Raw genomic sequence first — 26,417 nt, forward strand, 5'->3', positions numbered from 1 at the left:
TAGAAGATGGTTATGGCCGGATCTGCCGCTACCTCCGAGTCCATCACAGCTGGGTATGGCTTGGCGGAGAAAGGTCCTGATGTATTCTTGCCCGTGTGCTTGTGAATACCATAGCGTTTGCCCCGGGTCTCGGTGTTACCGTACGGGCCGTACCGTGGCTGCGTTTCGGGAGGAGATCAACGAAGGGAGCTATTGTTGTTGTTGTTGTTCGACCCAGCGGCGAGTTGCTGAAGGTCCACAAATACTTTGCTGGGTTCCTTTTTTTCTTCTTTTCTCGCAAGACTTTAGTTGTCGAGCTTGGCGCTTGAATAGCCCCCAATCCATGATATCATGTATTCTCATCCTAGATTATTGTCGTTGTTGTTGTTGTTGTTGTTACATTCAACGCCTGGGAATTCAGGGCAAAGGGCGCCCAAGTTGAAAGTAATTAAATACTCTAAGCCTATTTATATAAATCTTGCTGCAAATGTGCCTACAGATCCCTTTTACTCCATCTTTTGGGATTTGTATTCTTGTGTTTCCGTGCTGTCGAGGTACGAATTGCTCCAGCGGCTGGAATCGTGTTATGAGGCAACTACACCGTTAGAGTGGTTCTGTGTAGCGCAAGCTAGGATCAACGGCTATCTAACAGTCCTGTGATAAAACCTATCTATTATATAGAAATGACAATGGGACCCTCTTCCTTCCTCTTCTCTTTCCCCACATGTCGCCTTAAAGGATGTGGCAGGACCCGCGCCAGACACAGACAAAAATGCTTCCGAGCAAGTCACTCAACCCGCCTTGCGTGGTGTCTCGGAGCCAAAAATGTCTGTCGCCAGTAGCTGCAATATTCGTGATGGCTAAGCCAGACATCCAAGTGCTTGGCACACATGCACTCCCTTTTCTCCATCTTCAAAATGAAAGCTACATCAGAGCCTTTCAAATAATCGGAATCTCACAAGCCTCGGTAGCTATGGACCAAAGTGTACCTAGTGTGCTGTCACCATAACCATATCTAGCTAGACCGGATCCCCCAAGCCGTGCATGCAGTGCAGTTTGCAGGGATTGTTATCGATAAGCACCAGTGACAGCCCGCTGACTAACGTTGATACCGGCGCGTCCGGCCTGGGGTCTGGGCTCGGCGTCGGTAACTGTTGCCCGACGGCGAGGAGCTTCGCAAACTTGACCGCACGACAATCGTCGAGCGCATTACCAATCACCTCGAATTCGTCCTTTGAAATATCCTCTGTCGCCGAAATCAACTCTTTCGTTGCAAAGTAAAGTCTGCCTCTACAAATCTTTGCTCTGCTTGTTGTCGGCGCATCTCCCCGCTGCTGTAGGATGACCTCGAGTCGCTAAGATTCCGACCATGCCCTCCCGCCGGGCACAACCCCCCCTCTCGGTCCGCTTGCCGGCTGCCAATGCCCAGCCCGAACTGCCTCCCATAGCTGCTCTTTTTCTTATCGACTTCGACGTCAAGGCTGGATACACGATTGTCTGGAAGCAGGCTGTACCCGGGATCGAGCTTGAGGGTCTTGTTGAGTACAAGAGTCTGCCATCGGGCCTTCACACCGTTCCCGACGACTTGATATACTTTGTTCATGACGGGGAACATGCTGGATTGAGTGCCTTCATCAACACGCCATGTGATGAAGAGGAGGCGCGTCACGCGCGCATGATTGCCGTCGGCGTTTTGGTTCCCCTCAGCTATGGCCGCCTAGGCCGGGCATGGCGGCATGCCGAGGGCTTGAAGGGCATTGCATCGTAAGTGAATATTGCCACAGAGTGACCATTGCACGTTTTGATCATATTTCCAGGAAACTTGCCGAGAACCGCAAGAATACTGGTCTTCTTGATGAATACTGGGAGAAGAACAAGGCCAAGGGAGGGGCTGAGCAGGAACGGCCGGCGATGGATTCCCCATCCATCAGTTTCAGCGCCCAAGCTGCCCAGCCCAGAACGGCACATCACAGCCGGAACCGCTCTGCATCAGACGGCGCTTCATTGCTGCCGTATGGCCACCGGCTCTCCCCTTACCATCCGGCCTGGAGCTTGACGACACTCCTGGATACCTTTGGACCGCTCATTTTCCCCATTCACAGGGCTGCCTTGCTGCGAAAGCGCATATTGATCTCATGCCACGCGCCGGTGCGTGAAATCTGCAATTTTGGTGCGTGCAACTGACATGATGACGGCGGCCTGTACTGACATTGGTGCAGTATACAACATCTCCGTTCTCTCAAATATTCCCCACACGGTAACGGAGCTACTGGCTCCAACGTCATCCTCGCAACGCTTGAGGCCCCTTTTCACTATTGGTGTTCACGACATCCCTTTCTTAATGGAGGACTTTGAGGCTTCGAAACGGCGGAAGGCCGGCGGCAACGACCACTTCGCAGATGAGTCAGGTTCTGGCTGGATCGCCTGCACAACCGACAGCATTCTTGCCATGAAAGACACCCTCTGGGATATGCTTATAACCATGCCCCCTCCCTATGCGCCGAACGCCAAGGAAAAGGTTTGGCCCACGGTTGAATGCCCCCGCGGCGTGCCTGTCAAAGCAACACAACGGGATTTGAGACGGTTTCGTGCACTCAAGTCTGGTCTTGTCAGGCTGACAGCAACCACGCCAAAGCCAATGGCAGCGGAAAGCCCACGACCGGACACATCGACAGGTCTCAAGCTTACGACTGGCGTCTCTCCTACCCCGAGACTCGAGAATGGCGAGACCTTGGACAAGATTGTCGAGCCGCCGAGCTGGACAGCGCTGGCATACAACGGGTTCATGTGGTGGGCAAGCGCCGGTGAGCAGGCTCGCAGCGAGGAGCAGGAGGAGGCGGCCCACGATGCGGCGTTGCTGGCAGATCTGGGGTTGACGCCCCATACGCCGAGCATGTCGAAGCCCCCGAAATCACGTTCCTCGGCACCGAGCGGCATGGCCGACTCGATCGGGTCTATCACATCCCGGCCGGCTGTAGGACCAGATGACGATGAAGCAAGAACGGAGCTTGCTATCATTGCATACTTTCATCGATTAACGGCGCAAATGCTGACGGCGATGGGGGATCTTGTGGAGCGTTCGAGCGATCGTTACGAAGACGACGACGACGAGGGGGGGCAGGACTCGAATTATGTTCCTCTCCGGTCCGAAAGTGAGCCTGAGCGCAGCACCGTACGAGTTGGCAGCGATACACTCGAGAGCATGGGCCTTGATGTCTGGGATGCGCATGATGCCGAATTCGTCAAGGAGCTCATGGCCAAGTACTTTGATCGCCGACCCTACATTGAGGGCAAAGGGGTCGAGGTTTGCGGAGTCCGCGTCTGCTGAGTGTTTGCTTCCTCCAGGCTCGAGATATTTGCTTCTTGTAAACAGCACCATATATGGTGGGGGATTTGTCGGGCGCGGCACTCCTTGGACGGGCTTTATCTCACTCTCAAGCTTTTGTCCATTTGTCATTAGATTTGTAGGCGTTGGATAACTGGTTTCTGGAGAATGTTTGAGCTGGTTTCCTGTACACGACAGTGGGGTATGATGAAGCCCGGGCGAGTGTCAGCCCGGGCGAGTGTCAGCCCGGGCGAGTGTCAGCCCGGGCGAGTGTCCCCCCCCCCCCCCACCTGATTTAAATGAACGACAGCGATTGCAGTGTCTGGGTTGAACTTATACGCCATGTGGCTTGCGAATCAAATCGGACTTGGCGACTGTGTTCGAGGCCGGCTCCATTCAACAACGAGCCAGGCTTCGGTTTTTTGAGAAACAATGCAACACTTTGTAGTTACATTAGGTTTCTCGGTCATCAATCGGCAATGACAAAACACAGCAAAGAGCCGGGGTTGGCAAAGTAGATTGATAGGGCTGACCTGGATCACCCAAGTAAGGGGGACGCACACGGCCGGAATGGACAAAATGAGGGGTGGGGATTCCGGGCAGCACCATGTCACCAAAAAGCATTTCAGCGCGCGCTGGCGGAGGCTGTCGAGGGGTACTTTGTGTCATGGATGGCATTTCGTGTGTGGGCTATGGAAAGGTCCAGAAGGCAAGGCGAATATCCGCTCATTTTTTATGTTGATGCCATGACGGAAAACAAGGGACGACTTGGCCGATAATTGGCCTGGTAAGAAGTAGAGGGGAACACCAAGCCAGGAACCCCGCCCTTGCTACGCTGTGCTGTGCTGTGCTGTACTGGTCTTGGTGTCTGCGAGGGGGAGAGTGATTATGCCTGAGCCCCTCATTGAAATTAGCTTCCGGTCTTCAGTAGGTAGAATACAACATTGGACAACCCGACAGTGGTTAGACAGGCAAGCATGCTGTCCTCACAGACTCACAGACCAGTTGACCCCACTTGTGCACGAGACTCTTGCACCGACTTTTGGGATTGTGAATGGAGAAGAGCAGAAAAAAAAAAAAAACCACACACACACACACACACAAAGGCAACAACAGAATGACTACGAACGACTGACACCACCTGCCACCACCACCACCACCACCGCCGCCGAGTCTTGTTCTATTGCTGCGATATCCCCTCAGCCTTGCACACCACTTGCCTTTCTCCCTCTTCTGCGCACTCTCCGACCGCCATTTTCGAGTACCCAACCTGCCCAAGGGTCGCTTCGGAATAATTGGTACCACGCCTCTCTTGCTTTCGATCTCGATCTTGACCTCGACCTTGACTCTCTCTCTCGTCTCCGACCAAAGTACCCCTCCCGTGTCACAAGCTCCCAACTCAACCCGACCGATCCCACCGCGCCTGTGGCTGTCTACCTGTTTTACCTTATCGTACCGAACTAGGCCATGAGTCTTCAGTAGTGACTACATCGCCGCTTTTACGTCAAGTAAGAATGCTGAATGCACAGCTTGGAGAGCTGCCAGGATTATAGCAGCATTTCGACACCGAAAAACTAGCCGCTTTTTTTTTCTCCCCTCTTCTCCTTCTCTTCCATATTGAAAAGTTCCTCTATTCTTTTTTCTCCGTCTTCCTCGCTCTCTCGCTCTGGGCCAAACCGTCTTGAATATGGACGCTCAGGTACGTTTGCAGCACATGTACCGTTTACCGCGTGGTGCTGCTTGGCCTGCACAAAACCGTCAGGCCTTTGCCCCGCCATCCCGCCCTCGATCGTCACCCATCACGCCGCCCGCCGCCCGCATGGGTCGACTACGGCGAGCTTCGCCCGATCGATGCCCATCTAGCCAACGAGGCCTGGAACGGATGATGGAATAGAACAAGCATTGTTGTGCCGCAACGGGAGCTAATGCTATGCCCACATAGATCGAGAATGCCGTCGAGGCCGCTTTCAACGTCAACAGCGATGATAACCTAAAGCAACAAGCCTTCGATTATCTGAACCAGCTGCGAGTCGACCCCCGGGGTTGGCAGGCCTGCACCGGCCTCTTCACCAGACCCGAGAGACCTTCCGAAGTCGTCCGCCTCTTCTGCTTAGAAGTCGTCAACTATGCGATTCATACCCAGGGCCTAGATCGCGGCAGTCTCGCGTGGCTAAAGGACAGCCTCCTCGAGTACGTCCGCAACATATACGGCCGGAACATGCAAGAACAGTTGGATCCGTCCCATCTGCAGAACAAGCTGTCGCAGACACTGACCTACCTTTTCGTCTTCCTCTACAATGATGGCTGGGACACCTTCATCGACGACTTCCTCGCCATTGCGAGCAGCCCCAACAACACAGCCGGCGTCGTTCTTTACCTGCGAATCATTGGCTCCATCCACGACGAGATTGCCGACATGCTGTTGACGCGCAACAGCAGTGATGCAAAGCGCAACACCGACCTGAAGGATCAGCTGCGCGCGCGCGATGTCCAGAAGGTTGCCCAGTCCTGGAAAGACCTGCTGGCGCAATACTCGGGCCAGAACGACATGATCGTTGAGATGATCCTCAAGGTCATTGGCAAGTGGATCAGCTGGATGGATATCTCCTTGATTGTGAACCAGGAAATGCTCAACCTCCTGCTTCCCGTTATCGGACGGACAAACAACTCTGGCAGAGAGGACAAAGTCAGGGATGCCGCTATCGACACCCTTAATGAGATTGTTGGCAAGAAGATGAGAGGCCCCGAGAAGATGGAGTTGATTTCTTTCCTCAACCTGCGCGATATCGTAGCCCAGCTCATCGCCAGCGCCCCCCTGAGCGAGCTCAAGTCCACTCCTCAATACGACTGCGACCTCGCCGAGGCCGTCGCGAAGCTCGTCAATACTGTCATGGCTGACATCGTGCGGGCCCTTGAGGATGGACAAGCCGGCGACGATACTCGAGCCAAGTCTGAGCAACATCTTCAAGACTTCCTTCCGTTCCTCCTTCGATTCTTCTCTGACGAGTACGACGAAGTCTGCTCCACTGTCATCCCTTCGCTGACCGACCTCCTTACATTGCTGCGCAAGGTCGGCACCAACCTTCCTGCTTCCTACAAGGAGATGCTTCCGCCCATCCTCAACGCCATTATAATGAAGATGCGTTATGACGAGACGTCGAGCTGGGGAGACGAGGACGAGCAGACGGACGAGGCCGAGTTCCAGGAACTGCGCAAGCGACTGCAGGTTCTTCAAAAGACCGTGGCAGCCGTGGACCAGGAGCTTTACATTGAGGTCCTGAGCAATCTCGTGTCCCAGACCTTCAGCACTCTCGACCAGCAAGGGTCTCAGATGGATTGGAGAGACCTCGACCTGGCGCTTCACGAGATGTATCTCTTTGGCGAGCTTGCGCTGCCGAATCACGGGCTGGGTACCAAGAGCCAACCCTCGAGCACAGCAACAGAACGGCTGACCATCATGGTGACCAAGATGGTCCAGTCCGGTGAGTGCAGTTTCTGTTCACATCCCCGACGAAATCTGACCCGAAGTAGGAATTGCCAACTTCCCGCACCCTGCGATTTTGCTCCAGTACATGGAAATTTGTGTCCGGTACTGGCAAGTGTTTGATGCGCATCAAGAATACATCCCCCAGGTATTGGAGAACTTTGTGCGGTTGGTACATCACGACCACGTCCGTATCAAGACGCGGTCGTGGTATCTCTTCCAGAGGTTCGTCAAGTTCCTTAGGGCCCAGGTCGGTAACGTTGCGGAGACCGTCATCCAGTCCATTAGCGACCTGCTTCCCATCAAGGCCGAGGTCTCTGAAAACAACGGCGATGATGACATGTCTTCGGATGAATCCGACCACTCCGCCGACGCCCTGTTCACCAGCCAACTCTACCTTTTCGAGGCAATTGGCTGCATTGCGTCGACTGGGAGCACACCTGCTGACAAGCAGGCTTACTACGCTCGCCTGGTGATGAACCCGTTGTTCAGTGACATGGAAACACACCTTCCAAAAGCAAAGTCCGGCGACGCCCAAGCCATTCTTCAAATACACCACATCATCCTGGCCCTTGGTCGCCTTGCTCACGGGTTCTCGGACTGGCAGCCCGGAAGCAACTCGGCCCAAAATCGCCCTCCTCCTGACAAACTTGTTTCTGACGAATTCTCAAGGGCCGCCGAAGCCATCCTGATCGCCCTCAGCGAGCTCAACAGCTCTACGGATATCCGCACTGCTTGCCGCGCGTCCTTCTCCAAGTTGCTGGGCGTTCTCGGATCCGCTGTGTTGCCCCAGCTCCCCCAGTGGATCGAGGGATTCCTCTCCCAGAGCTCCTCAAAGGACGAGATGGCAATTTTCTTACGTTTGCTTGACCAGATCGTGTTTGGCTTCAAGGCCGAGATTTTCAATGTCTTGAATATGCTGCTCACCCCCTTGCTGCAGCGGATTTTTGCCGGTCTCTCCGAGCCAGTTACCGGCACCGATGACGAGATCCAGCTCGGAGAACTCCGCCGGGAGTACCTGTCGTTCTTGTTGGTTATCTTGAACAACGACCTGCAGTCGGTCTTCATCAGCGAGGCCAACCAGGGCTTCTTCGAGTCACTGGTCAACTCCGTCCTCACACTCGGCAGAACTCTGGTTGCGGAGAACATCGGACCTAGCAGGCTGGCCTTCAGCGTGTTGTCGCGCATGGTCGTCGTCTGGGGTGGCACGGACTGCGCAAAGATTGCGGAGAACCCCTCGGCGCCCAGCGGCTCCCCGAACCCGACCATCCCCGGATTCGACCGCTTCATGGTCGACCGCTTCCACCCGCTCTGCTGGGAGGTTTTCCAGGACCCCAACTTCAGGCCCCACAACGACGCGCAGAGCAAGCAGGTCCTCAACGAGATCGCCGGTCTCGAGCAGGCTATATATACCAAGACGGGAGAGATGTTCATTCAACACCTGCAGTCGTCACTGTTCCCGCACCTGGGCATCGACGGGTCCGACTTCCTCCGATCCATGTCGACGTCCGTGGATAGGAAGGGGTTCTCGAGTTATCTGCAGGGGCTCCTGAAGAGCCGTAGATGATGAGGACGTGGCAAGGGTCAGGCATGGAAATTTGATAGGGCATGTGGTGAGAAGATGATGAGGAGGAGGTATTATAGGCGTATGATGGATGGAGTGGAAGGGGAGGATTTATGGGTGCGGGAGGAGAAGGAAATGCTCGGAAACTCTCTTCATCTTGGCCACTTTTCTTTGTTTACATATCCACTGGCCGCATCGCCTTGGAGTTTGAGGGAGGCATTAGAGATTAATGGACAAATGACAAAAAAGAATCACGTTCATCCATCTTGCCCGTCTTCAAGATGTCAGAGGGCATAGGGTGTCTTTGGACCCGGCCTCTCTGCTTGATTGACGCACATGTTTTGATGCCATCGTCCAGTTGTTCTGGGCTCTTGCACGGACTACCTCATATGCCCCCCTCCAATAGACATGGAACACGGGGCCATCCAAAGAGCCGGTAACTCGAGAAGCATCTCAAAATCCCTGACCAGCACGCCCCGCTTTTGGTCGATGGGCGTTATAACACGGTGGACTCTGGCAGGTAGCTTGAGGTATGGGCGGTATGCCCACTGCGTGCCGTTAGCCATTTTCCTCTCCAGCAAGTTGCTCTTCACTTGGGGGGCAGCTACGCCCAGGTCCTTGACCAGCAGTTGTGAATGGGATAGCCAGGCATTCCTAAAATACGAGCACCCTTCATAGTAGAGCAGATACGGAACGGACTGCATATGAATATCCACTGTTGGCCCTCAAACCGAGTAGTCCCATATTCAGCGTCGTGGACAAACTCCTGTACGCTGCCCTCTACTTTTGATCGAGTGACTTACGGCCGAATAGATTTGATCATCCTGGTTTTGTAAGTATTACACACTTCCAGAATGCATACTCGCTATCCCGGCCGCCAGGATGCCGACCCAGCGCCTCCGGCCCAGTCGCTCAGCTTCCCCTTCCCGCCAACCGTCGCCTGGAACCGCCTTGTGAAGAGCGCCCTAACGGAACGAGTCTGTACCTAGAATGCCTCAGACGTTACCAAGTACGACATTCATCCCGAGCCGGTCACCCTTATCGATCGGAGCACCTTGAGGCCGTTGGAAACCCCGTCATTTCCCTCACAAACGAGCCCGTCGAAAGCGACGGGCGCTTCGAGGCGTGGCGCCTCGTATCAGCCGCGGGCAAGGCCGGCAGCTCGTTATTTCTGGGCCAGGTCACCCGTTCAGGACGCCAGGTCACCATAGATATCAAGAAGAACCCTGTCTTGGCTTCTGACGTGCAGCTGGTGAAGGGGTTGGCGGACATTAGATTCAACAAGCGACATACGGCAACGGCAGAGTGCCATCAGCTGAATAATAGTGTGATGTACTCGTCAGTGCACCTCGAAAAGGCCTGCTTCGTCCGTGTCCAGCTCCATAGCACGCATGGCTAGCTCATGGCGCAGTTCTCGTCGCAGATGTCGAAAAAATAAGACCGACGCATACGGCGCCTCCTTGCAGAATCGGGCGCTGTTTGTCACCGATATCGCCGACGACATCCGCATGCAGATGGGGTCTGAGTTCGTAATGAGCGTCAAGACCAACAGCGTCGAGTCACAGGAGTCTGGTTTCACGATCGAGACTGCTGGGCTTTGCCAGCTGCTCAAGCAGCACAAATTTAACTTCTTCGAGCTCGGCGGGGCATGTACGATCAGATGGCATGGCATCACCGCAGTGGAAGTACAAAAGCCCACGAGGCGGTCTTCCTCGAGTTCGCGGAGAAGATTGCGCCGTAACTAAGCAAGACTAGAACCTTTGTCACAGGCGGTGTTCGCTCAGTCAGTGCCATGTTCGACATTGGACAGGCCAGACTCGAGGGTGTCGGTATCGGACGGCCTGCCTGCATAGGACCGAGATTGCCAAGAGACATATTCAATATCCGCTTCAGGACCTGTATCAAGTCTTGGTTTGATGAGCAGAACTTTGGCCTTAGAACTGCGCTGGCGGGGACACAGACCCGACAGATGGGCCGCAACGAGGAGTAGTTGGATCGTTCTCACCAGAGGTCGGCGGATAACCTGTTGAAGGATGTGGCTGCGTAGACAGCCCAAGTTAGCTGAGAGCAATGGACGGTTGTACGGGTTCGTAAAGGCCAAGGGAGCGCCCGTTGGCCACGAGTATATGCGCCTGCACGTGGCAATCCATTGGTATTGTAGGCCTCGTTCTACTGAATACGCTTGCGAGACACCGAACCTGAAACTTGTGTATCCGCAGAACACGTGCTGTTCGACATACCCAAGTCGCCTACGACTTTGTAGTCAAGGGGTCAACGTGGGTAGCAACAAGTGTACGTACGCAACATCAGGGAATGATGTATGTTGGATGTGTGTTGCTTCTGTCGATGGGCAATCCGAGGTCGGCTGGCAAAGTCCACCCCGACAAAGGGCTGCCTGCAGAAGAATCGGACCCTTAGGTTCCACTTCCCTGGAAGAGATGGAGAACCCAACATCTCAAAATAGCAGAGACACAAGCCATCTCGATTTCGAGGTGGGGCAGTCGTTTCGCTGGGCGACGGGAATGATGATAGACGAAGAATATGGGGAAGTAGACTGCGTGATCTACAAGCTGATGTGGCGTCCAGAACTGGGTCGGCTGCTTTGTTCACTAAACTTGGCAGAGCCCAGTCCGCGCGTTATTGAAGGTGTTGCTTGGAGCCGAGCACTGGCAAGTCTTGGGGAATCAGCAGGAATTGGTACTTCAGAGTGACAAGCCTAGCATCGCGGGCCGAGGGTTTGCCAAACACCGCAGTCGCCTTCCACCGGCAAGCCAACAAGGGGCAAAAGCTTCTCTGCGCCAAACGAAGGTTAACTAACGACGAAGCATTTTCGGTTGACCAGAGCTTGCCGAGACCACAACGCTTCTCTGGAAATTGCTTCCATTCTTAGAGAGACAATAGTGGTTCTGGTGCTGGTCTATTTGTCGGTCAGATGGTGGGAGAACAAGGTCTGGCCCGGTGGGTGGTGGCAGTGCGGTTGAAATGGTCGTGTTCACCAAATTGCGGCGATCTGATCAGGCGGTGGACAAAAACGAGATGGTGTGGTCGTCGGCGTTGACCAGTTTGAATCGCGGCGGAATAAGGTTATCATTGCCCACTCCACGACTCCTGTCACACAGACCTTATCGGCAGGGCTCTGATGGCTCGTTGGCGGAAAGTAGCCGTCGACGTGCACGCCATATTATTCAGCCGACGAAGTACAGGGCATGCCGGTCGTCGGCGAGTGCGGTCAATGGTAGTGCATATGGGACGTCATAAGGGTCATAGCCGTTATAATAGTGCCATTGAGGGAGCTGAAGACGATATTGTGCATCCACAAAGATGAAACGCGTAATGCCGCACATCGCTGGAGCCGCAGGCCTGGCTTGCCTATCGTATGGGGACTGCTGAGAAGCCGTTGATGAAAATCGACATGGGTGTGCCGAGCACACAATCTGGTGGAATTGGGCACTGTCGACAAGCCATTGGGTCCGGTCGTGTTTAGTGTGGCGGCAACTAGAGTAGTGTCTTGGATGCCATTCCCGCGGGGAAGCAGCAAAGGAGGCGGGGCTAAGCCGGTTCCAGCGGCGTAGAGAAGCGCCGGTGCGGTCTAAAGGCGACGGACTGGAGATTGAGATTGGTTTTTGAGCTTGAAAGTATACTGGTTCTGGTCCGTGTTTCTGACGTGTTGATAACGCTGATCTCGCAACGTCGGACGACGGCTCGGAGGATTTTCGCTGAGTATCCATCGTGGGACTGGACTGATAGGACGAAAGGGAAGGGGGAAGGAGGCAGCCCAATTCTACCAATGACAATCAAACCCTGCCTGATATTACCATGTGCTCTCCGCTTCGGCGTACCGACTCCCACGGTTCCATACAATGATGTACACTACGGAGAGGTAGGACGGGCATCTCGAGTGGTGGTGGTCAGTGTGCGGTGCTCCGCGGTTGCCAAGTCGGGTCATGTTGGTCTGGGTGGTGGTGATGGACGGTGATGGTGATGATGGTGATGATGGTGGTCCGGGGGTTGTCGTCTTTTCGCCAAGAAAACTGGGGACGATTTGCCGTAGGGTCCATTGATGGACACTAGCAAAGTGGCCCTCTCATGAATGACAACCACTGATGGGAAATTAAGTCGCCATGGGCTATTACCTACCTTAGCACGCACACTTCGTGATGTGGTAAATGATTGACGGTAAGAGTGAAAAGGGGAAGTTGGGTAAAAGGCAGCTTGCGCTTTCCGGTGGCGAGGGTGACATGGCGGAACGTATCGCAACGGTACGTAGCTGTATGTACGTACTGCCTTTCTCCCATTCTTTCTTTCCTTCCTTTTCCTTTCCTCCTTTCCTTCCCTTCCCTGCAGCGCATGGCCGCGTCGATCGATGTTTTGGGAAACAAAGAGTGAGTCCACCCCACGTCACGTCCGCTGTTCCTGCAGTAGTTCGAGAATCCGAAACGGTTGTGCCTTCCAATGTTGTGTTTGATTTGTGCAAGTCCCTCTTTCCCTTGTGCGACTGGTCGGCAAAAGAGCGGGGGCAGGAAGGGGGCAACAGGGCAGACAGAGGACAGGACCAGCTAGCGGCCTAGCCAGACAATCTCATAAGGCGCTTGCCAAGCGAAGGCCATCTCCCCCCTGAGTACCGTACGTACCTACTACTCCCATGTCTCTTGTCTTCTCGAGTTCTTTCTCTCTCCTCTTTTGGCGGAGAACCCTGTCCAATCTTGCTTCCCTCCCTCTCGAAGTCTCTCTCTCGCTCTTCTCTCGTTGCGTTGCATCTTCCCACGGGCATTGGACCCTTTTGGAGTATGCAATGATCTTCCTTCTCCTCCACGTTCCGATGCGTGCGCTCCCGCCGTTTTACCACTCTCACTCTGTCTTGGCTCATCTGTTCGACTGGTGTAGGTATCTATCTATCTTGCTCTCTACACCATCGCGACACAGCTAGCATATCGGATTGTCTCGCTTTACCTCCAGCATTGTCCCCCTTGCCTCATCAACAACGTGGCTGCCTTCTCCCGCACTCCTCAGGCAAAACCTACTCTCAACCACATCCAATCTCGACGCATCCGTGCAGTCTCGCCCTGGACGGATAGGAGAATGAGCGAAATAACGACGCCCTGGATCTGCGAGACCATCCCCATCAACCACCCAAGTACCTAGTACGGCAGCACGGGCTCCGGCTTGCGCAGTCCTACACCCCTACCGTCTGTACCGCGTACAGAGTCTTACCGAACCACCCACATCCACTTACCCAATCAGACAACCCATCAAATGCGCCACTTTTTCTTCTATACTCGCCTTCAAACCTCCTTCTTTGCTCCTTGGTTGATTGACTCGCACCCGACAACCTTGCGCACTTGGTTCACTTCCCACCCATCCTTCCCTCCATCCAGGATCAGAGGGAACACAACGATTTCGCCAAACCGGTCAGACTGGCAGACCCGAGATTGTCGATCCCGGCTACCGACAGCCAGTCTTTGCTATTGTTGGCGGTGCACAATGGCCCATGATTATTTGCAAATATGTCCAGCTGGACAGGTCAATAGCCGCCCGTCATATACTACGTTGAATCACCCGCCATTAGCGTCAGCAGACTCTAATCCAGCACGCGCGAGCGGGGTGTATCGGTACATCTTCTCGTTAGTGCAAGTGGCAGCTCAAATGCGCGCCAGTTCGTGCTCGATTCGTTGATTACACCCACCAACCGAGGGGGAGGGTGTTGAAAAAGAGGAGGCGCTCCAGAGATGCAATGAAGCCGAACGCAGCCGCTGCACAAATCAGCAGCGACTACTAAGCAACGGCGCCTTATTTTATCGAGTTTCTTGCACCCCCAATAAGCGCTCGCTTCTCGTCTCCCCCCCCCCCCCCCCCCTTCACTACATCCGCATATACGTACACTACTTAGGCTACACCGCAACCCCCGAGGCATAGCCCAGCAAATAGAGTGGCAACGTCGTTTCCTACACTAATGTCATGGCGCTCTAGTGCATGCAGAATGGGATCCAACCCACAGGCTACAGCAGCCAGATGGCCGGGGCAAAGGCAAGGGTACCCTGCCCGGCCTGGCCTTTGCGGGGCCAAATACGCCCAAGAGTCCTTTTTTGGTGCCGTCCAGCGGCCTCCACTGAACCCCTGGATTAGCGTTCATGGGGCTGGATGGGTAGCAGACGTTGCAATTTCCCATGCTTCCTCTTCGATCCATGTCACTCACTCGTCCCATTCCCACTGCTGCTGGCGGGGATGGAGACGGCGGTGGAGGAGACGGGAGGAGGCTCGCTGGTAGACAGACTGGCTGACTCTTCCGGTTGGCCATGTCGCCGCCGGGAGACGGCGCTGTTTGTTTGGATCCAGGACTCTCGTACTTGTCCAACATGGCTATTAATATGTGCCGCCCTCCCCTTTTGCTTCGCTCCTCTTCTTTTCTTCCTTCTCCAGCCAAACAAGCCTCACCAATCTCAAGCATCAGCTTTTGACTCAACTTTGACTTCGGTCGTCCACTCTTTCACAACACATTCTCTTAATCAACCAACTCACGCTCAACCCTTCCAACTCCCCCCCTTTTTCAAACACCTTCAAGATGCGTTACGCTGCTGCCGCCCTTGCTGTCGCTGGTGCCGTCATGGCCCAGGACGCTGACGTTATGGCCCAGGACGCTGACGTCTACTCTACCGTCTTCTCTACCAAGTACTTCACTGTCACGTCGTGTGCCCCTGAGGTCACCAACTGCCCCGCCCGCAGCACCGTCGTCTCGTCTAGCGTCGAGCCCTGGACCACTTCCACCATCTACACCACCAAGGTCCAGACCATCACCTCGTGCGCTCCCACGGTCACCAACTGCCCGGCCCACTCGACCGTTGTCGTCACCGCCACCGAGGCCATTGGCACCACCATCTGCCCCGTCACCGCCACCGAGACCGGCGCCAAGCCCACCGAGACCGGCGTCGTCCCTCCCCCCGTCGGCGGCAACGGCACCGTCCCCGTTGTCCCCATCCCTACCACCGCGACTGGCGTCATGCCCGTCCCCGTTACCACTGGCGGCGTTGCTCCCTCCGTCTCCAAGCCCGCCACCCTGGTCACCAGCGCCGCCTCCGAGTGCACCGGATACTCCGTCAACACCATCTCTACCAGCATCACCACCGTCATCCCCACCGTCATCTACGAGACCGTCCAGATCCCTTGCCCCACCCCCAGCGCGCCCTCTGCCTCTATCCCTGGTGTTCCCACCGGTGGCAACGGAACGTGAGTACCGTCCGATCCATATTGAAGTGTCGAGACCGAGAACCCAGATGACTAACTTTCTTCCAGCGCTGCTGTTCCTACTCCCTCTGTCCCCGTCACTGCCGGTGCCTCCGGCCTGACCGGCTCTGCCATCCTGGCCGCCGTCGCTGGTGTCGCCGCTTTCGCCTTCGCATAAATCTTTTCTCCCGGACAACGTTTTTGAAGGCCAACCAGAGGATATGGCAGTTTTACGATGAATCTAGCGGGTTTCTTGCTTGGGAGTCAAGTGGAAATGTAGAAAGAGCGCTTCTCTTTGTACATCTATCTTAACGCAATGGCAAATACCAATTGTACTTAATCTTCTAATTGTATTTGCGGGATGTCTGGGCATCTGGAGCAGCCCCCCTCGCGACCGAGGATATTGGGCGCGAGGGGTTAGCTTTCCAGGGCCTGATGACCTGGCATTAACGAAGTGTTTGGTGAACTCTAGATCCGTGTGACATCCATTGTGACCTGCCGCCAGCCAACACCGAAAAGGCCGACAAACAGTGTTTCCCGAGAAGTGTGGAGAGATAAAGGACGGGTCCCCCCGGACTTGCTAATCTTCGACTCTTTGGGGGGTTAGTAGTAGTAGCATTGATCATCGCCCCGGACAACACCCCGAGGTCATTTCCCAACCGACCGATGAAACAAACAATCAGGATGAAATAAGCACCGTCCAATGGGTTCGGATGAGCATGCCGGCCTGAAGATCGTCTGGCCAAGATATCCTGCCATCCCAGTTCTAGCGCCTTGGCGTGGGCGTCCGCGCACACTGAGAGGAGAAAGAGATAGAGATGTGCGGGTACAGCTACCAGGATCTACCTAGGGGGGGGGGACCTTCAAGGAGATTGCGATCAGGACGAGCCTCGACACATGATTGGTCGAGGGGACATCGCTTCAATATGGACGAAACGTTTCGTCCCCCGCCTTATGGGATGAACGGCATCACCGACCTTTTCGATGGACCTCTGCATAAGCTCAATGTCCTCTTTTCATCATGTGCAAACGACCACGCACAAACGCATCGGATCGAGTACGTCGGGATGACCCTCCACCAGGACACGTCAACGGGACCACAAGGCTTTCTAGTAACTCACGACTCACCTTTCCCACCTTTCATTTCGGGCGGGGATCTCGAGACTCTGGCTTTGGCGTGTGCACCTGTTCCCAGCCCATACATGCATTCCTCTGCGCATCCCAAATTTGGAAATCCGGAGACGGGCAAAAGGCTGGAGGGTCATTAACGGAACGGACGACGAGCGACCGCTCGGCTGGTTCCGATGCCATTCGGCTCACGGCTAGAGTTGAGCATCTTATCGCGGACAGCATGGCGGTGTGCGTGAAGGGTCAGGGGGGGGAAGGGGATGCCGTATCCCCTCAGCAGATTCGTACAGCGCACATACCACCCACTAGGCCTATTTTGAAAGGCGGTCAGCCAGCCTAGCCACCCACCCATCTAACCCTAACCCTTGCCACCAAACTTGCTGCTGACGTTGACTAACCCCTGCATTTGCCACTTCTAGATCCCTGTTTCTGCCAGCCCGCTAGCCCCTATATAGTAGCCCCTGGTCAGTGCGGTGTACGAATCTACTGAGAGGATACGGTATGCTGTTGGCGATCGACGCGCTCGCCCCACCTCTCGATGTTGCCTACGTCACGGGCCCTGAATGCCGTGACCCGCCGATCCGGCAGTCGGAGACGCCGTCGTAAATATGTGTTGGGACCTGTCAATGAGAGTTTCATCTATTTCGCTTTGCTACTTATTGCTCATGTTCATGCTGGAGAGGCGACGGAAGGAAGCGGTCGCGATGCGTGCCTCACCAGAGGACGGCTTTGTTGTTTTCCGAGCGGAAATCCCTATCAAGCCTCGACATTCGAGTCCAAGTTTTCGGCTGGCTCCAGTGTCTAGGGGGCATCTCCAATCCTCCTTTATACCTTTATTCGTGCCAGAACACGGGCATCGACTCGCTCAACCTATTCTCACGGTTGAAGATATTGGCGTTGGCACAGAGTCTCGGTTTCGCCATAGTGTCAAACACCCCTCCCTTCCTGTCGTCGTCGCTTGAGCGCCGAGTCGGGGAGGCAGGACGTGCGTGGATGCGGGCCAGGTTTGGCATCCGTCTCCCTGTGCTCATGCCACCCAGAAGCACGCACGCTTCGGGAGGACCTGTGATTGCAAATCGGCATGGCTGTTTGACAACAGGCTGATTGCCCTGAGCCACCTTGTATATTCAATCATCTTGTTGCACACACTCGGGCCGCCCGCTGCGCAGGACTGTGGTATAGACGGGCAGGAATGTGACCTGCTATGACAATTCTCAACGGCATGGTAAGCACGAGTGCGGTGCAGCCCAGGCACCGACTTTCTTCTGCGTACCGGGCGAGTTGGCACGTACCCAGCATGTTATATTAAAGCCGGAGGAGACGAGTGGTGGTTGACAAGGGTTGCGTTTGAAATACATGCCGCCCCATCCTGCAGGGCTGCTGCATCTCATGCGGCAGCACCCCCCTCAGCCCGTGCATTCCAAGTCAACATAGGACGGCGGACTAAAGATAGCCTCACGTCGCAATGGCAGTCGGGCAATTCACACACCCCGGGATGCGCACCTCTTCCGCCAGCGGGCTCGTCGCTCGTCTATCGCGTCGCAACAGCCCTACGAATAGGGGAGCGTCGGAAAAATAGCAGCAGTCTGTCCTGACGAGAAGGGGATTGGGAAAGCTTGGATACGCACCTTGGTTTGCGCGGGTGCCTCCGGCAGCTGGCAAGGTCAGCTTCCCGTTGCGTCCCGTTTGCGAGTTTGGTTACACCCGTTCCTCTGGCGTTCGTCCACGCCCTCATTGAACCAGTCCAGTTCGCACCAGCGTGTTTCAACTCTCATGTCCGCGTGGCGTAAGGGTTATTATGGGGCCCTTACAGGCCTTCGAGGCAACAAACTCAGTTAACGGTGGCAAGGCCGCAACAGATTGGTGCCTTTTTGGTGAGTGGGCCTGGCCGGCGGTTTCGTCTTTGATCGTGCATCTTTCTGGTCGAGGTGGAGAAGTCACAGCGGTCCGTTGTAGCCCTCGCCGGCGCTGGTGCGGTCCTGCTCTACGTTGGCCCGGCGGCAACCGCAACGGGCGAGTGACGGGACGCGGGCAAGGGACGGCCCCACTTCGGGACCAAGTCGGTGACCGGCCTCCTGTACACCGTAAGACCGGAGCTGCTGAGGCAGCTTGCATCAGCAAACGCTCGAGGCCCCAAACCAAAGGAGTTTGTTTGAAATTTACCGACCTTTGCAAAAACAAGTCACGGACGCCAGTTTGGGCCCATAGCTGGGCCAATGTTGTCTGGGTGATCGATTGCCCAGGTCACTCCAACGCTTCATCCTTGGTCAATTTGCTTGGACCGATGTTGCACAAGTGCGATATTTGGCCAAAAGACCAGGAGCATCGGCTTCCCCCCCCCCCCCCCCCTTTCACTCAGCCACGCTTATGGAATTTGGCGTTCGGCGCTCGTAGGTCGGGGCTCACGCCGATGCCGACCCACCGATCATCTTCCGCAAGCGGACGCGTGATCCAAGCCCAGACCTGATACCATCGAGAGGGCCATCATGATAGGAGAGGGAGAGAGAGAAGGTTGCGGGCGCATTGGCGACGTATCTCAGTATCGTCGTCATCCTGCCATCCAGGGCCGCGGCCACATTCTGTCGATGACTCGTCGACTCCTTCTGCGGGCTTTGGTTTCCCCCGGGATCGTCGCCCGACGGGCACCGTCAACATAGGTAGATAACACCCCTGGGGAAAAAAACCGGGGGGGGTGCATTTGTCACCATCATTCCAACCGTTGCTAGCCATCGGTGTCATCATGTCCCGATTCGCATTCGGAACGCACGGGCCACATCCTATTCCCTCTCTCCACCACCGACCGCCGACTGAACTGAGAAAGCCGGGCTGCGCTCCCGCACTCGCTTAGCAGCCAAGACGCCCTAACCACGCCAGGCTCCGACGATCGAATCCTTCTTCCCTCAACTCTCCCCCACCCGCCCTATCAGATGTCGAGCATCTCGTCTTATTCTTTCTCCTTCTCTCCCGAACCGCCCTATCGGACGGAGGGTGAAGAACGCGGCTGCCTGCCTGGTACCTGGTCCCAAGTCCTCCCCCCCCGGTGAATCTCGGCGGCGGATTTTGACCTGGGCAGAGACGAGTCATCTCTGCTATCCTGTCTGCTTCTCCTACCTTGCGCCAATCGCTCTGACAGCTCGCCCTTGCGGGGCAAGTCGCGCTAACGTGGCATTCCCAAGAGAGCTTCTACCGTTTCCTGTCAAATGCGGGTGCGAGAAGGATGATGAGCCACCGCCTCCACGAGAGCCCCTTCCCACCCGCGCCAACCCCCGTCTGCGATTGACGTCCTAGTCAGGCGCAACACTCCGTGCCCCATATCCCTTCCTGCGTCTAGCTAGGTAGGATTCCTTGTTGCCACGAGCTTGCATGGAGTTGTCCTCAATCTAAGATAACCCTAAGAGGAAAGCATAAGAGAATGCGAGCATTCCTGCTGTCTTGGTCGCTTGGCGGCGATGACAGCTTCCCATCTTTTCCCCCACCCTCTTTGGGCTTAGTCGGCAGACCACCGTGGCAGGACGCCAACGCTAGAGTGGAAGCCTTTTTTGTGTGACCCGCGGGGGGTCGATATGCTTCCCTTTCGGCGCGTATGTACATATATATACACATATGAAGGCCGCTTTCCACGCTCCGAGTTTGAGTAAAAAAGTTTGCTTTTCGGTTACAAACAGCAAAGACCCGAGCTTCCGGACAAACATACGTCCTTCTCTTGAGACATCTCGTCTCTTGCGGCACGCATACCTTTTTTTTTTTTTTTTTTTCAAAAAAGGCATATAAGAAAACACCCTCTATTTCTTCTGGAACGTCCTCTTCAACTTCGCCCCTTGCCCGCCTTCTGCCCCCTTCGTCGGAACTCATCCTCTCCTTTCCGCACGACGACGAAACCAAGACAAGACGCGCTCCGCCTCCGCCCACAATGTCCGGTCCTCCGCCCCCTCTGCCGTCCAACCTCGTGACCTTCGGCCCCAAGGCAAACTGCACCCTCGACCTCTGCCCCCTCGAGTACAGCCTGTACCGGTACCGCCCGAACCTCGCCGTCAACGTCCTCTTCCTCGCCCTCTTCGCCCTCGCCGCCGTCGTCCACATCGGTCTCGGCATCCGCTGGCGCGCCCGGGGGTTCATGGCCTTCATGATCGCCGGCTGCCTCTGCGAGATCGTCGGCTACATCGGCCGCATCATCATGTACTACAACCCCTTCCAGTTCGTCGGATTCATGCTCCAGATCATTTTCATCACCTGCGGGCCGGTATTTTACACCGCTGCCATATACGTGACCATAGGCAGGGCGTAAGTCTTTCTCCATTTTCCTCCATGCCTCCCTCCTTTCCCTCTCTCTTTCTATCTCTCTCTTTTTTTCTTTCTTTTTTTTTCTTTTCCCTTGCTGGCTTTCTTTTCTTTTCTCACGTGAAGCCGCTCATTTTGTTTCACGACCGCTGCTTTTTTGGTCTTCCGCTTCCTCCCTTGTGCGGCTTGTAATATATATATATATATATATGTAAAAGCTCGCATCCCTTCCCCCCACAGCATGTCATCATCTTGCATCGTTGAAACCTTCCTGCAAGAAAAAAGAAAAATGAAGCGTGACGAAAACCCCCCGCTGACTCAAGCCCCCTTCCTCGCGGCAAACAGCATCGACTCCTTCGCGCCGGAGCTCTCCCGCATCCCCACCAAAGTCATGTACTGGCTCTTCATCTCCTTCGACATCTTCTGCCTCGTCCTCCAGGCCGCCGGCGGCGCGCTGAGCACGACCTCGGCCGGCAGCTCCGACGTGGGCGTCGACCTCGCCATGGCCGGCCTGGTGCTCCAGGTCGTCGTGCTGGTGGCCTTCTGCGCCCTCTTCGCCGACTACATGTTCCGCTACACGCGCTCCGGCGCCGCCCGCCCGCTCACGCTTCGCGACAGGCTCTTCTTCGGCTTCCTCGCGCTGGCGGTCATGCTGGTCCTCGCGCGCTGCGCCTACCGCGTCGACGAGCTCAGCGATGGCTACAGGCAGTCGGAGAAGCTCGCGAACGAGGGCCTGTTCATCGGCCTCGAGGGAGTGTAAGCGGACCCCTCCCCCTCCCCTTCGGCTTTCTTTCTCACTGAGATATCGTGTTAACTGGCCTCATGTTCCCAGTCTCATCATCTGCGCTGTTTTTGCGCTGTGCATCGGTCACCCCGGAATGGTCTTTGGCAGGAGAAAGGCCACTGATGGCGTGAGCAAGGGGTCCAGTGCCGAAAGTGGCATCGAGAGCGGTGCAACGCAGATGGAGCAAAAGTGATGGAGACGCTGTTTCTCGCTCCCGTGCGGCTTGCACTGCATGGAGCCTGGTTTCGCTGCTGAGCGGTGTGCTTGCGTGTTTCTCGAATTCTTACAAGGCGTGTCCGTCCCACTGCCTAGGGGCCTATTTCAATTATTGCATTAGAAGCGGTATCTAGCGTTATACCCCCAGCGCTTCGATACGTGAAGTAGAGTAATCAATGGTACTGTCAAGTCGCATGAGTTGGCTGGCATCTTGCTTTGCGTGACTGTTTGGCAGTCGCATTTCTTCAACGAGGACTGAACAATATATCCAGACCTGAAGCAAACATGTGCTTGTCCTCGTATTCCCTCTACCAAATCGTCAGTGGAACCTGATACAGAGACGACGGTGCTTGGTTGGAAGCTGGTGAATCGCACTCGTCCATACTCCTGGCGTCTGGAGGTGACGCCCCCTTTAGCAGATATTCGCTTGGACGATCATGATCCGGAAACACACAATTTCTGTTTCATACTTGTAGCCCAATAGAAGTATAATCATGAGTCGCTGGAAGACATGCTACTGCAGGACCCCTGGTGAACAGCCTAGTATGAGCTGCGAGCATCGGCATTCATCGAACAAGAACAGACAACAAGACGCAAAGTGTGCATGGAGCGAGCTCACCGCAAGCAAACTGGTCGAAATCTAGTTCTGCTCATGTAAGAATGGTGAAAGCTATCGCTCGCTGGGCTTGAATCCGATCGCTCCGGGCCCTTCGGAAAGGCAGGCCGCAATCAGAGTTGTCCGGCAGGTCCAACCTCTCGGCACACCTGCGCCGTCGTCCATATGATCGATTCCGAGTGTGCGGGACGGGCCACCGCCCTCGTCAGCCCGCGAAGCAGAGATTCCGGAACTCGGGTGTAAGAAATGTCTCGGCTGGAGGGGGTGCTTCTCGTTGAGGTTTTCAAAAACGGTCAGCGGGTCCAGGGGTTTTTCACAATGGCCTCGATGCTCTCTGCCCCAGAAGTGGTTGGAGGAGGCGAAAGGACCCTCAGACAACCCATTTTGGATCGTTCGGTCACTGTGTGTGTGTGTGTGTGTGTGTGTGTGGGTGGGTGGGTGGGTTTGTGGCCAAAGGCCGCAGATCCAGCGGCTGGCCGACCCGGAACCTGTCCGTGTCCGGGGTCGGCACCGGGCCCCACCTTCCCTTACTGCCGTCCCCGCTCCGTTCGGATGCCTCTCAATAGCGTCCGTCCGCCGCCGAACCGGTCCGTCCGTCCACTTCACGTCACATCAGTCCCGTCAACGCAGCCTCTGCCATCCATAGACCGAGCCCATGCATCACAAAAACCCAGCCCACGCAAAAAAGAAAAAGAAAACGTGTATTCGTCGTGCCCAGAAAGTCAGATAGATTACCACCGCTTTTTCTTCTTCTTGGCTTCGCCGGGTCGTCAGCTCTAGCGCCTAAGCTCCTTATAACGCCATTCCTCATGCTGCATTCGTGCGCCCCCCAACACGGGATGGCAGACGACAGCCTAGCTGGTGTAGCCGATGATGATTTAAATCACACGATATGCTATACCAACAGTCAACTCGAACAAAAGAGACTCCATTCATTCCCTCCCACCACTTTCCCTCCTTTTCAGTATGATATAAAGTTCGGTGTGATCTTGCGGGATGTCTTCCAATCCAGCCGAGATCATGACCCAACCCTTCAATGGTATAGTGCCCTCGAGCCGTATGATATTGCAACACGATGTTGAAGCAAAATCCCGGCAAGGTACTGCAAACGACAACAGGGCATCGTGTTGCGTTGGATGCCATGCAATGCAAAATGAAAACGCCTCCACATGAACCCTTCGACTCGACCTCTTTCCAACACGTCATGAGGAAGAGACAGAAGAAGATGCCCGTGCCAGACTAAGAAGACTGCTCGTGACGCCACCACAGACGGCACTTGTTGGGTCGTCCTCGTCCTCGTCCTCGTCCTCATCCTCGGTGTCTCCCGTCTCAGCTGTCACCAGACGCGGCTCCGCGGTATTTTCAGCCATGACCGGCTCCGTCGTCTTCTTGACGTCGGCAACGGGTTCCGGCTCGTTCTCGCGTTGCTTAGTACTTGTCTCCTCGGTGTCCTTCTCCGGAGGCCCGTCACGGCTGGAGGGTGGCTGCACCGTGACCCTCGGCAATGCCCTCTCACGGCTGGTCTCCCGCTGCTGTCCCGGGCGCGGCTTCACCTCTAGCCTGTCGAGGGGCACATCTTCCTGTCCCGTCTGGAGCTTGTAGTTTGCGAGGCCGAGCTTCAATCGGAGGATTCGGGCTTTCTGTACGCCGCGCAGCCTTTGTCAGTATTTGATACCTAATCACGCGCTGGCCGCCATCACGGGATGCCGTACCTGTCGCGCCTCCTCGCGGGTTAACAACCTCCTAGGCCTCGCCGGGGGCTGGGCCCTGGCGGTCTGCTCTGCGTCGGGTTCGGTGAGCATGGTCGTGTTCTCCTGCGACGTGTCCATGGCCGAGTTATCAAACACAGACGATGTGTCGGGCGACGCGGAACGATTCCGTAGCATCTGTTGCTCCTCGCGGGGTTGCACCTTCTCGAGCTGTCGTTGCTCACGTGGTTCGTTGTGCAGTTTCCGTTCCTCGAGTTGGTCCTGTTGCTCGCTCCGATCCTGCCATGGAGACACACGCATTAGGTTTCTGTTGTGGGAACCATCCCGAACGCGCTCCATCAATGGAACACCACTCACCTCCTTTTCGGGATCCATGCCCATCTCCGTTTGTGCGGGCGCGGCGGGAGTTGGTGTGGATGCTGACATATGCGTAGACGAGGACGCGATCGTGTCCTCGGATGCAGCCGCTGGTGTAGCAGGGCCGGGAGTAACAGCAGAGACATGCGGCGGCACGAGTGCAGAGGCATTGGCAATGGCAGAGGCAGACACAGAGGGTGCGGCGGCGGCCGGCTCATGGCACTGCTTCTTCCTCGCGACGGCGTTCTCGTCAAAGATGACAGAGGCGAGAGGCCGCTTGAGACCCAATGGCGTCTTGATGGGACTCTTGCGAGGCGACCCGGGCACCTTGCTGTGCTTGTGCATCTTGGTGGGCGACATCGCGTTCACATTCGCGTTCAAGGGCGCGAGGGCGCGTCTCTTGGCCGGTGATGAGGGGTCCATTGTGTGCGTGTGGTCGTGTCGGGAATCGAACGCGCTTTTGCCTGTTCAGGGGACTGAAAGATGTACAAAGCCAGCGACGAGGAGGATGAGCAGAACGGGAAGTCGACGTCCTTGTGAAAAGTGTTGGAGTGGAGGAGGAGGGGGAGAAAGGTAACGAAATGGAGACGAGAGGAGATGAGGGTTGGGGGGAAGAGAGAGAGAGAGAGAGCTGCACTGATGGAAAAGAGCTATTCCCACACAATTACCCGATTTACAAGCTTGGGCGACTTTAGGCGTGGATTTCGCGGTTCGGAGGGGGGGACCGGGGGGACACCGTTTAAACGAATGGCGGTTTTGAGTGGCCGCGTGCAGCTGTAGCAACTTGAAATCCACTCCAGAAGGAAGCTCTGTGCTTAAAACAAATAAACAAGTGGCAATCGGATAAACCACTCTGCCTTCTGTCTGCTGTGTTTGACGTTGCGAGGGCCGTGTGTATTCTCGAACTCTAAGGCTTAGAAAGGAAGAGAAAGAGAGGAAGAGAAAGGCAGGCAGGCGATGCAAACAAGGTGCAATTCGTCCGGTACAAGAAATATCTCTTCAGGGGAAAGGGGGGCGATAGATAGATAGAGACACCGACGTGTTGTTGATAATGAAATGTCCCAGGCAAAACGCGTACTAGGCCGGCGAGAAATGCTTAGGGACCCCCCCTCCCCCTTAACGTACCTACTAAGACACCTGTAGGCTGTGTGTGTGTGTGTGTGTGTGTGTGTGCCTGTTGCGGGACGGACCTTTTCTGTAGGTACCTTGGGCTACTCGCCCAACGGCCACGGTTGACGAGCAGCGTGTTGCGTGCTGAAGAACGACCGCGTAGTGCATTTGTCCAGCGCAGGGAAATGGCTGTAACTCTGAGGCACTCGCTGTCTTGCGCCCCCCCCCCCCTTTTTCCACCCAACATAGTTCGGTACAGGTACTATGCAGTCTTTTTAAGTTACCTCAGTCAGGTAGGTATTGTGCAGATATTGCAAGTGACTGACACCAACTTGACACCAAAAACCACCACCAACTTTCTCTCGAATCGCGGCTCGGTTCCTGTACCCCCCTCCCCTCCTTGGTTTGGTGGCTGGCATTTTTTTTTTTTTTTTTTGGTCGCGTACCCCTGCTCATGCAACTACTACCTACAGTGTGTGTATGTGGCAGCTAGGACGCTACAGTGGGGGTAAGACCCAACGCCTAGGAGCCAGAACGCGGCTTACATAACCTGACCCATCCTTTAACCCCCTGCAAAGTCCACAGAGGCGCGTCCGTCATTCCAGGGGTCCGCTAGCCATTGCAGATCGCATCCGGCCTAGCGTTGAAG

The 26,417-nt window shown here is 55.5% G+C and overlaps 8 protein-coding genes across 8 annotated transcripts; 6 read left to right on the forward strand and 2 right to left on the reverse strand.

Annotated features, from left to right (window-relative positions):
- Nucleotides 1–1,348: 1,348 nt before the first annotated feature.
- LY79DRAFT_672478 (uncharacterized protein) lies at nucleotides 1,349–3,307 on the forward strand (the record flags this gene model as incomplete). Its single annotated transcript, XM_060564067.1, has 3 exons — nucleotides 1,349–1,743; nucleotides 1,797–2,149; nucleotides 2,199–3,307. The coding sequence occupies 3 exons, from the start codon at nucleotides 1,349–1,351 to the stop codon at nucleotides 3,305–3,307; spliced, it is 1,857 nt and encodes a 618-aa protein (XP_060410567.1).
- Nucleotides 3,308–3,705: 398 nt separating this feature from the next.
- On the reverse strand, nucleotides 3,706–4,290 carry LY79DRAFT_564163 (uncharacterized protein). The gene has a single exon (XM_060558621.1). It carries the CDS (start codon nucleotides 3,980–3,982, stop codon nucleotides 3,758–3,760), a length of 225 nt encoding a protein of 74 aa, XP_060410568.1. The 5' UTR covers nucleotides 3,983–4,290; the 3' UTR covers nucleotides 3,706–3,757.
- A 590-nt stretch (nucleotides 4,291–4,880) lies between these two features.
- Nucleotides 4,881–8,494, forward strand: LY79DRAFT_342546 (exportin 1-like protein). The gene is made up of 3 exons (XM_060552574.1): nucleotides 4,881–5,003; nucleotides 5,247–6,786; nucleotides 6,836–8,494. Exons 1-3 carry the CDS (start codon nucleotides 4,992–4,994, stop codon nucleotides 8,353–8,355), a joined length of 3,072 nt encoding a protein of 1,023 aa, XP_060410569.1. The 5' UTR covers nucleotides 4,881–4,991; the 3' UTR covers nucleotides 8,356–8,494.
- Nucleotides 8,495–9,071: 577 nt separating this feature from the next.
- On the forward strand, nucleotides 9,072–11,031 carry LY79DRAFT_652111 (uncharacterized protein). The gene is given in 9 exon segments (XM_060562571.1): nucleotides 9,072–9,329; nucleotides 9,342–9,383; nucleotides 9,404–9,724; nucleotides 9,792–10,002; nucleotides 10,047–10,089; nucleotides 10,108–10,338; nucleotides 10,363–10,387; nucleotides 10,404–10,474; nucleotides 10,572–11,031. 9 exon segments carry the CDS (start codon nucleotides 9,207–9,209, stop codon nucleotides 10,768–10,770), a joined length of 1,266 nt encoding a protein of 421 aa, XP_060410570.1. The 5' UTR covers nucleotides 9,072–9,206; the 3' UTR covers nucleotides 10,771–11,031.
- Nucleotides 11,032–14,464: 3,433 nt separating this feature from the next.
- Nucleotides 14,465–15,662, forward strand: LY79DRAFT_564173 (uncharacterized protein). Its single transcript, XM_060558622.1, has one exon. It carries the CDS (start codon nucleotides 14,912–14,914, stop codon nucleotides 15,575–15,577), a length of 666 nt encoding a protein of 221 aa, XP_060410571.1. The 5' UTR covers nucleotides 14,465–14,911; the 3' UTR covers nucleotides 15,578–15,662.
- A 732-nt stretch (nucleotides 15,663–16,394) lies between these two features.
- Nucleotides 16,395–17,245, forward strand: LY79DRAFT_342580 (uncharacterized protein). The gene is made up of 2 exons (XM_060552575.1): nucleotides 16,395–17,024; nucleotides 17,118–17,245. The coding sequence occupies exons 1-2, from the start codon at nucleotides 16,592–16,594 to the stop codon at nucleotides 17,186–17,188; spliced, it is 504 nt and encodes a 167-aa protein (XP_060410572.1). The 5' UTR covers nucleotides 16,395–16,591; the 3' UTR covers nucleotides 17,189–17,245.
- A 3,083-nt stretch (nucleotides 17,246–20,328) lies between these two features.
- On the forward strand, nucleotides 20,329–22,170 carry LY79DRAFT_342613 (RTA1 like protein). The gene is made up of 3 exons (XM_060552576.1): nucleotides 20,329–20,979; nucleotides 21,322–21,732; nucleotides 21,809–22,170. Exons 1-3 carry the CDS (start codon nucleotides 20,609–20,611, stop codon nucleotides 21,951–21,953), a joined length of 927 nt encoding a protein of 308 aa, XP_060410573.1. The 5' UTR covers nucleotides 20,329–20,608; the 3' UTR covers nucleotides 21,954–22,170.
- Nucleotides 22,171–23,794: 1,624 nt separating this feature from the next.
- Nucleotides 23,795–25,081, reverse strand: LY79DRAFT_582509 (uncharacterized protein; the record flags this gene model as incomplete). The annotated part of the gene is made up of 3 exons (XM_060560265.1): nucleotides 23,795–24,232; nucleotides 24,305–24,580; nucleotides 24,659–25,081. The coding sequence occupies 3 exons, from the start codon at nucleotides 25,079–25,081 to the stop codon at nucleotides 23,795–23,797; spliced, it is 1,137 nt and encodes a 378-aa protein (XP_060410574.1).
- Between the last annotated feature and the right edge of the window lie 1,336 nt (nucleotides 25,082–26,417).

The sequence above is a fragment of the Colletotrichum navitas genome (genome assembly GCF_030913465.1).
Source record: "Colletotrichum navitas strain CBS 125086 chromosome Unknown LY79scaffold_66, whole genome shotgun sequence".
Taxonomy (NCBI): domain Eukaryota; kingdom Fungi; phylum Ascomycota; class Sordariomycetes; order Glomerellales; family Glomerellaceae; genus Colletotrichum; species Colletotrichum navitas.

Bases quoted from the DNA above. Each gene is read 5' to 3' on its own strand.
- LY79DRAFT_564163 (XM_060558621.1), bottom strand. From the start codon at position 3,982: ATGCCATCCATGACACAAAGTACCCCTCGACAGCCTCCGCCAGCGCGC.
- LY79DRAFT_342546 (XM_060552574.1), top strand. The intron at 6,787-6,835 runs GTGAGTGCAGTT...GACCCGAAGTAG, and splicing joins GACCAAGATGGTCCAGTCCG to GAATTGCCAACTTCCCGCAC.
- LY79DRAFT_652111 (XM_060562571.1), top strand. From the start codon at position 9,207: ATGCATACTCGCTATCCCGGCCGCCAGGATGCCGACCCAGCGCCTCCG. The intron at 10,003-10,046 runs GTACGATCAGAT...GAAGTACAAAAG, and splicing joins CTTCGAGCTCGGCGGGGCAT to CCCACGAGGCGGTCTTCCTC. The intron at 10,339-10,362 runs GTAGTTGGATCG...TTCTCACCAGAG, and splicing joins CAGATGGGCCGCAACGAGGA to GTCGGCGGATAACCTGTTGA.
- LY79DRAFT_564173 (XM_060558622.1), top strand. From the start codon at position 14,912: ATGCGTTACGCTGCTGCCGCCCTTGCTGTCGCTGGTGCCGTCATGGCC.
- LY79DRAFT_342580 (XM_060552575.1), top strand. From the start codon at position 16,592: ATGTGCAAACGACCACGCACAAACGCATCGGATCGAGTACGTCGGGAT. The intron at 17,025-17,117 runs GTCAGCCAGCCT...TGCCACTTCTAG, and splicing joins TAGGCCTATTTTGAAAGGCG to ATCCCTGTTTCTGCCAGCCC.
- LY79DRAFT_342613 (XM_060552576.1), top strand. From the start codon at position 20,609: ATGTCCGGTCCTCCGCCCCCTCTGCCGTCCAACCTCGTGACCTTCGGC. The intron at 20,980-21,321 runs GTAAGTCTTTCT...CGCGGCAAACAG, and splicing joins TACGTGACCATAGGCAGGGC to CATCGACTCCTTCGCGCCGG. The intron at 21,733-21,808 runs GTAAGCGGACCC...TCATGTTCCCAG, and splicing joins TTCATCGGCCTCGAGGGAGT to TCTCATCATCTGCGCTGTTT.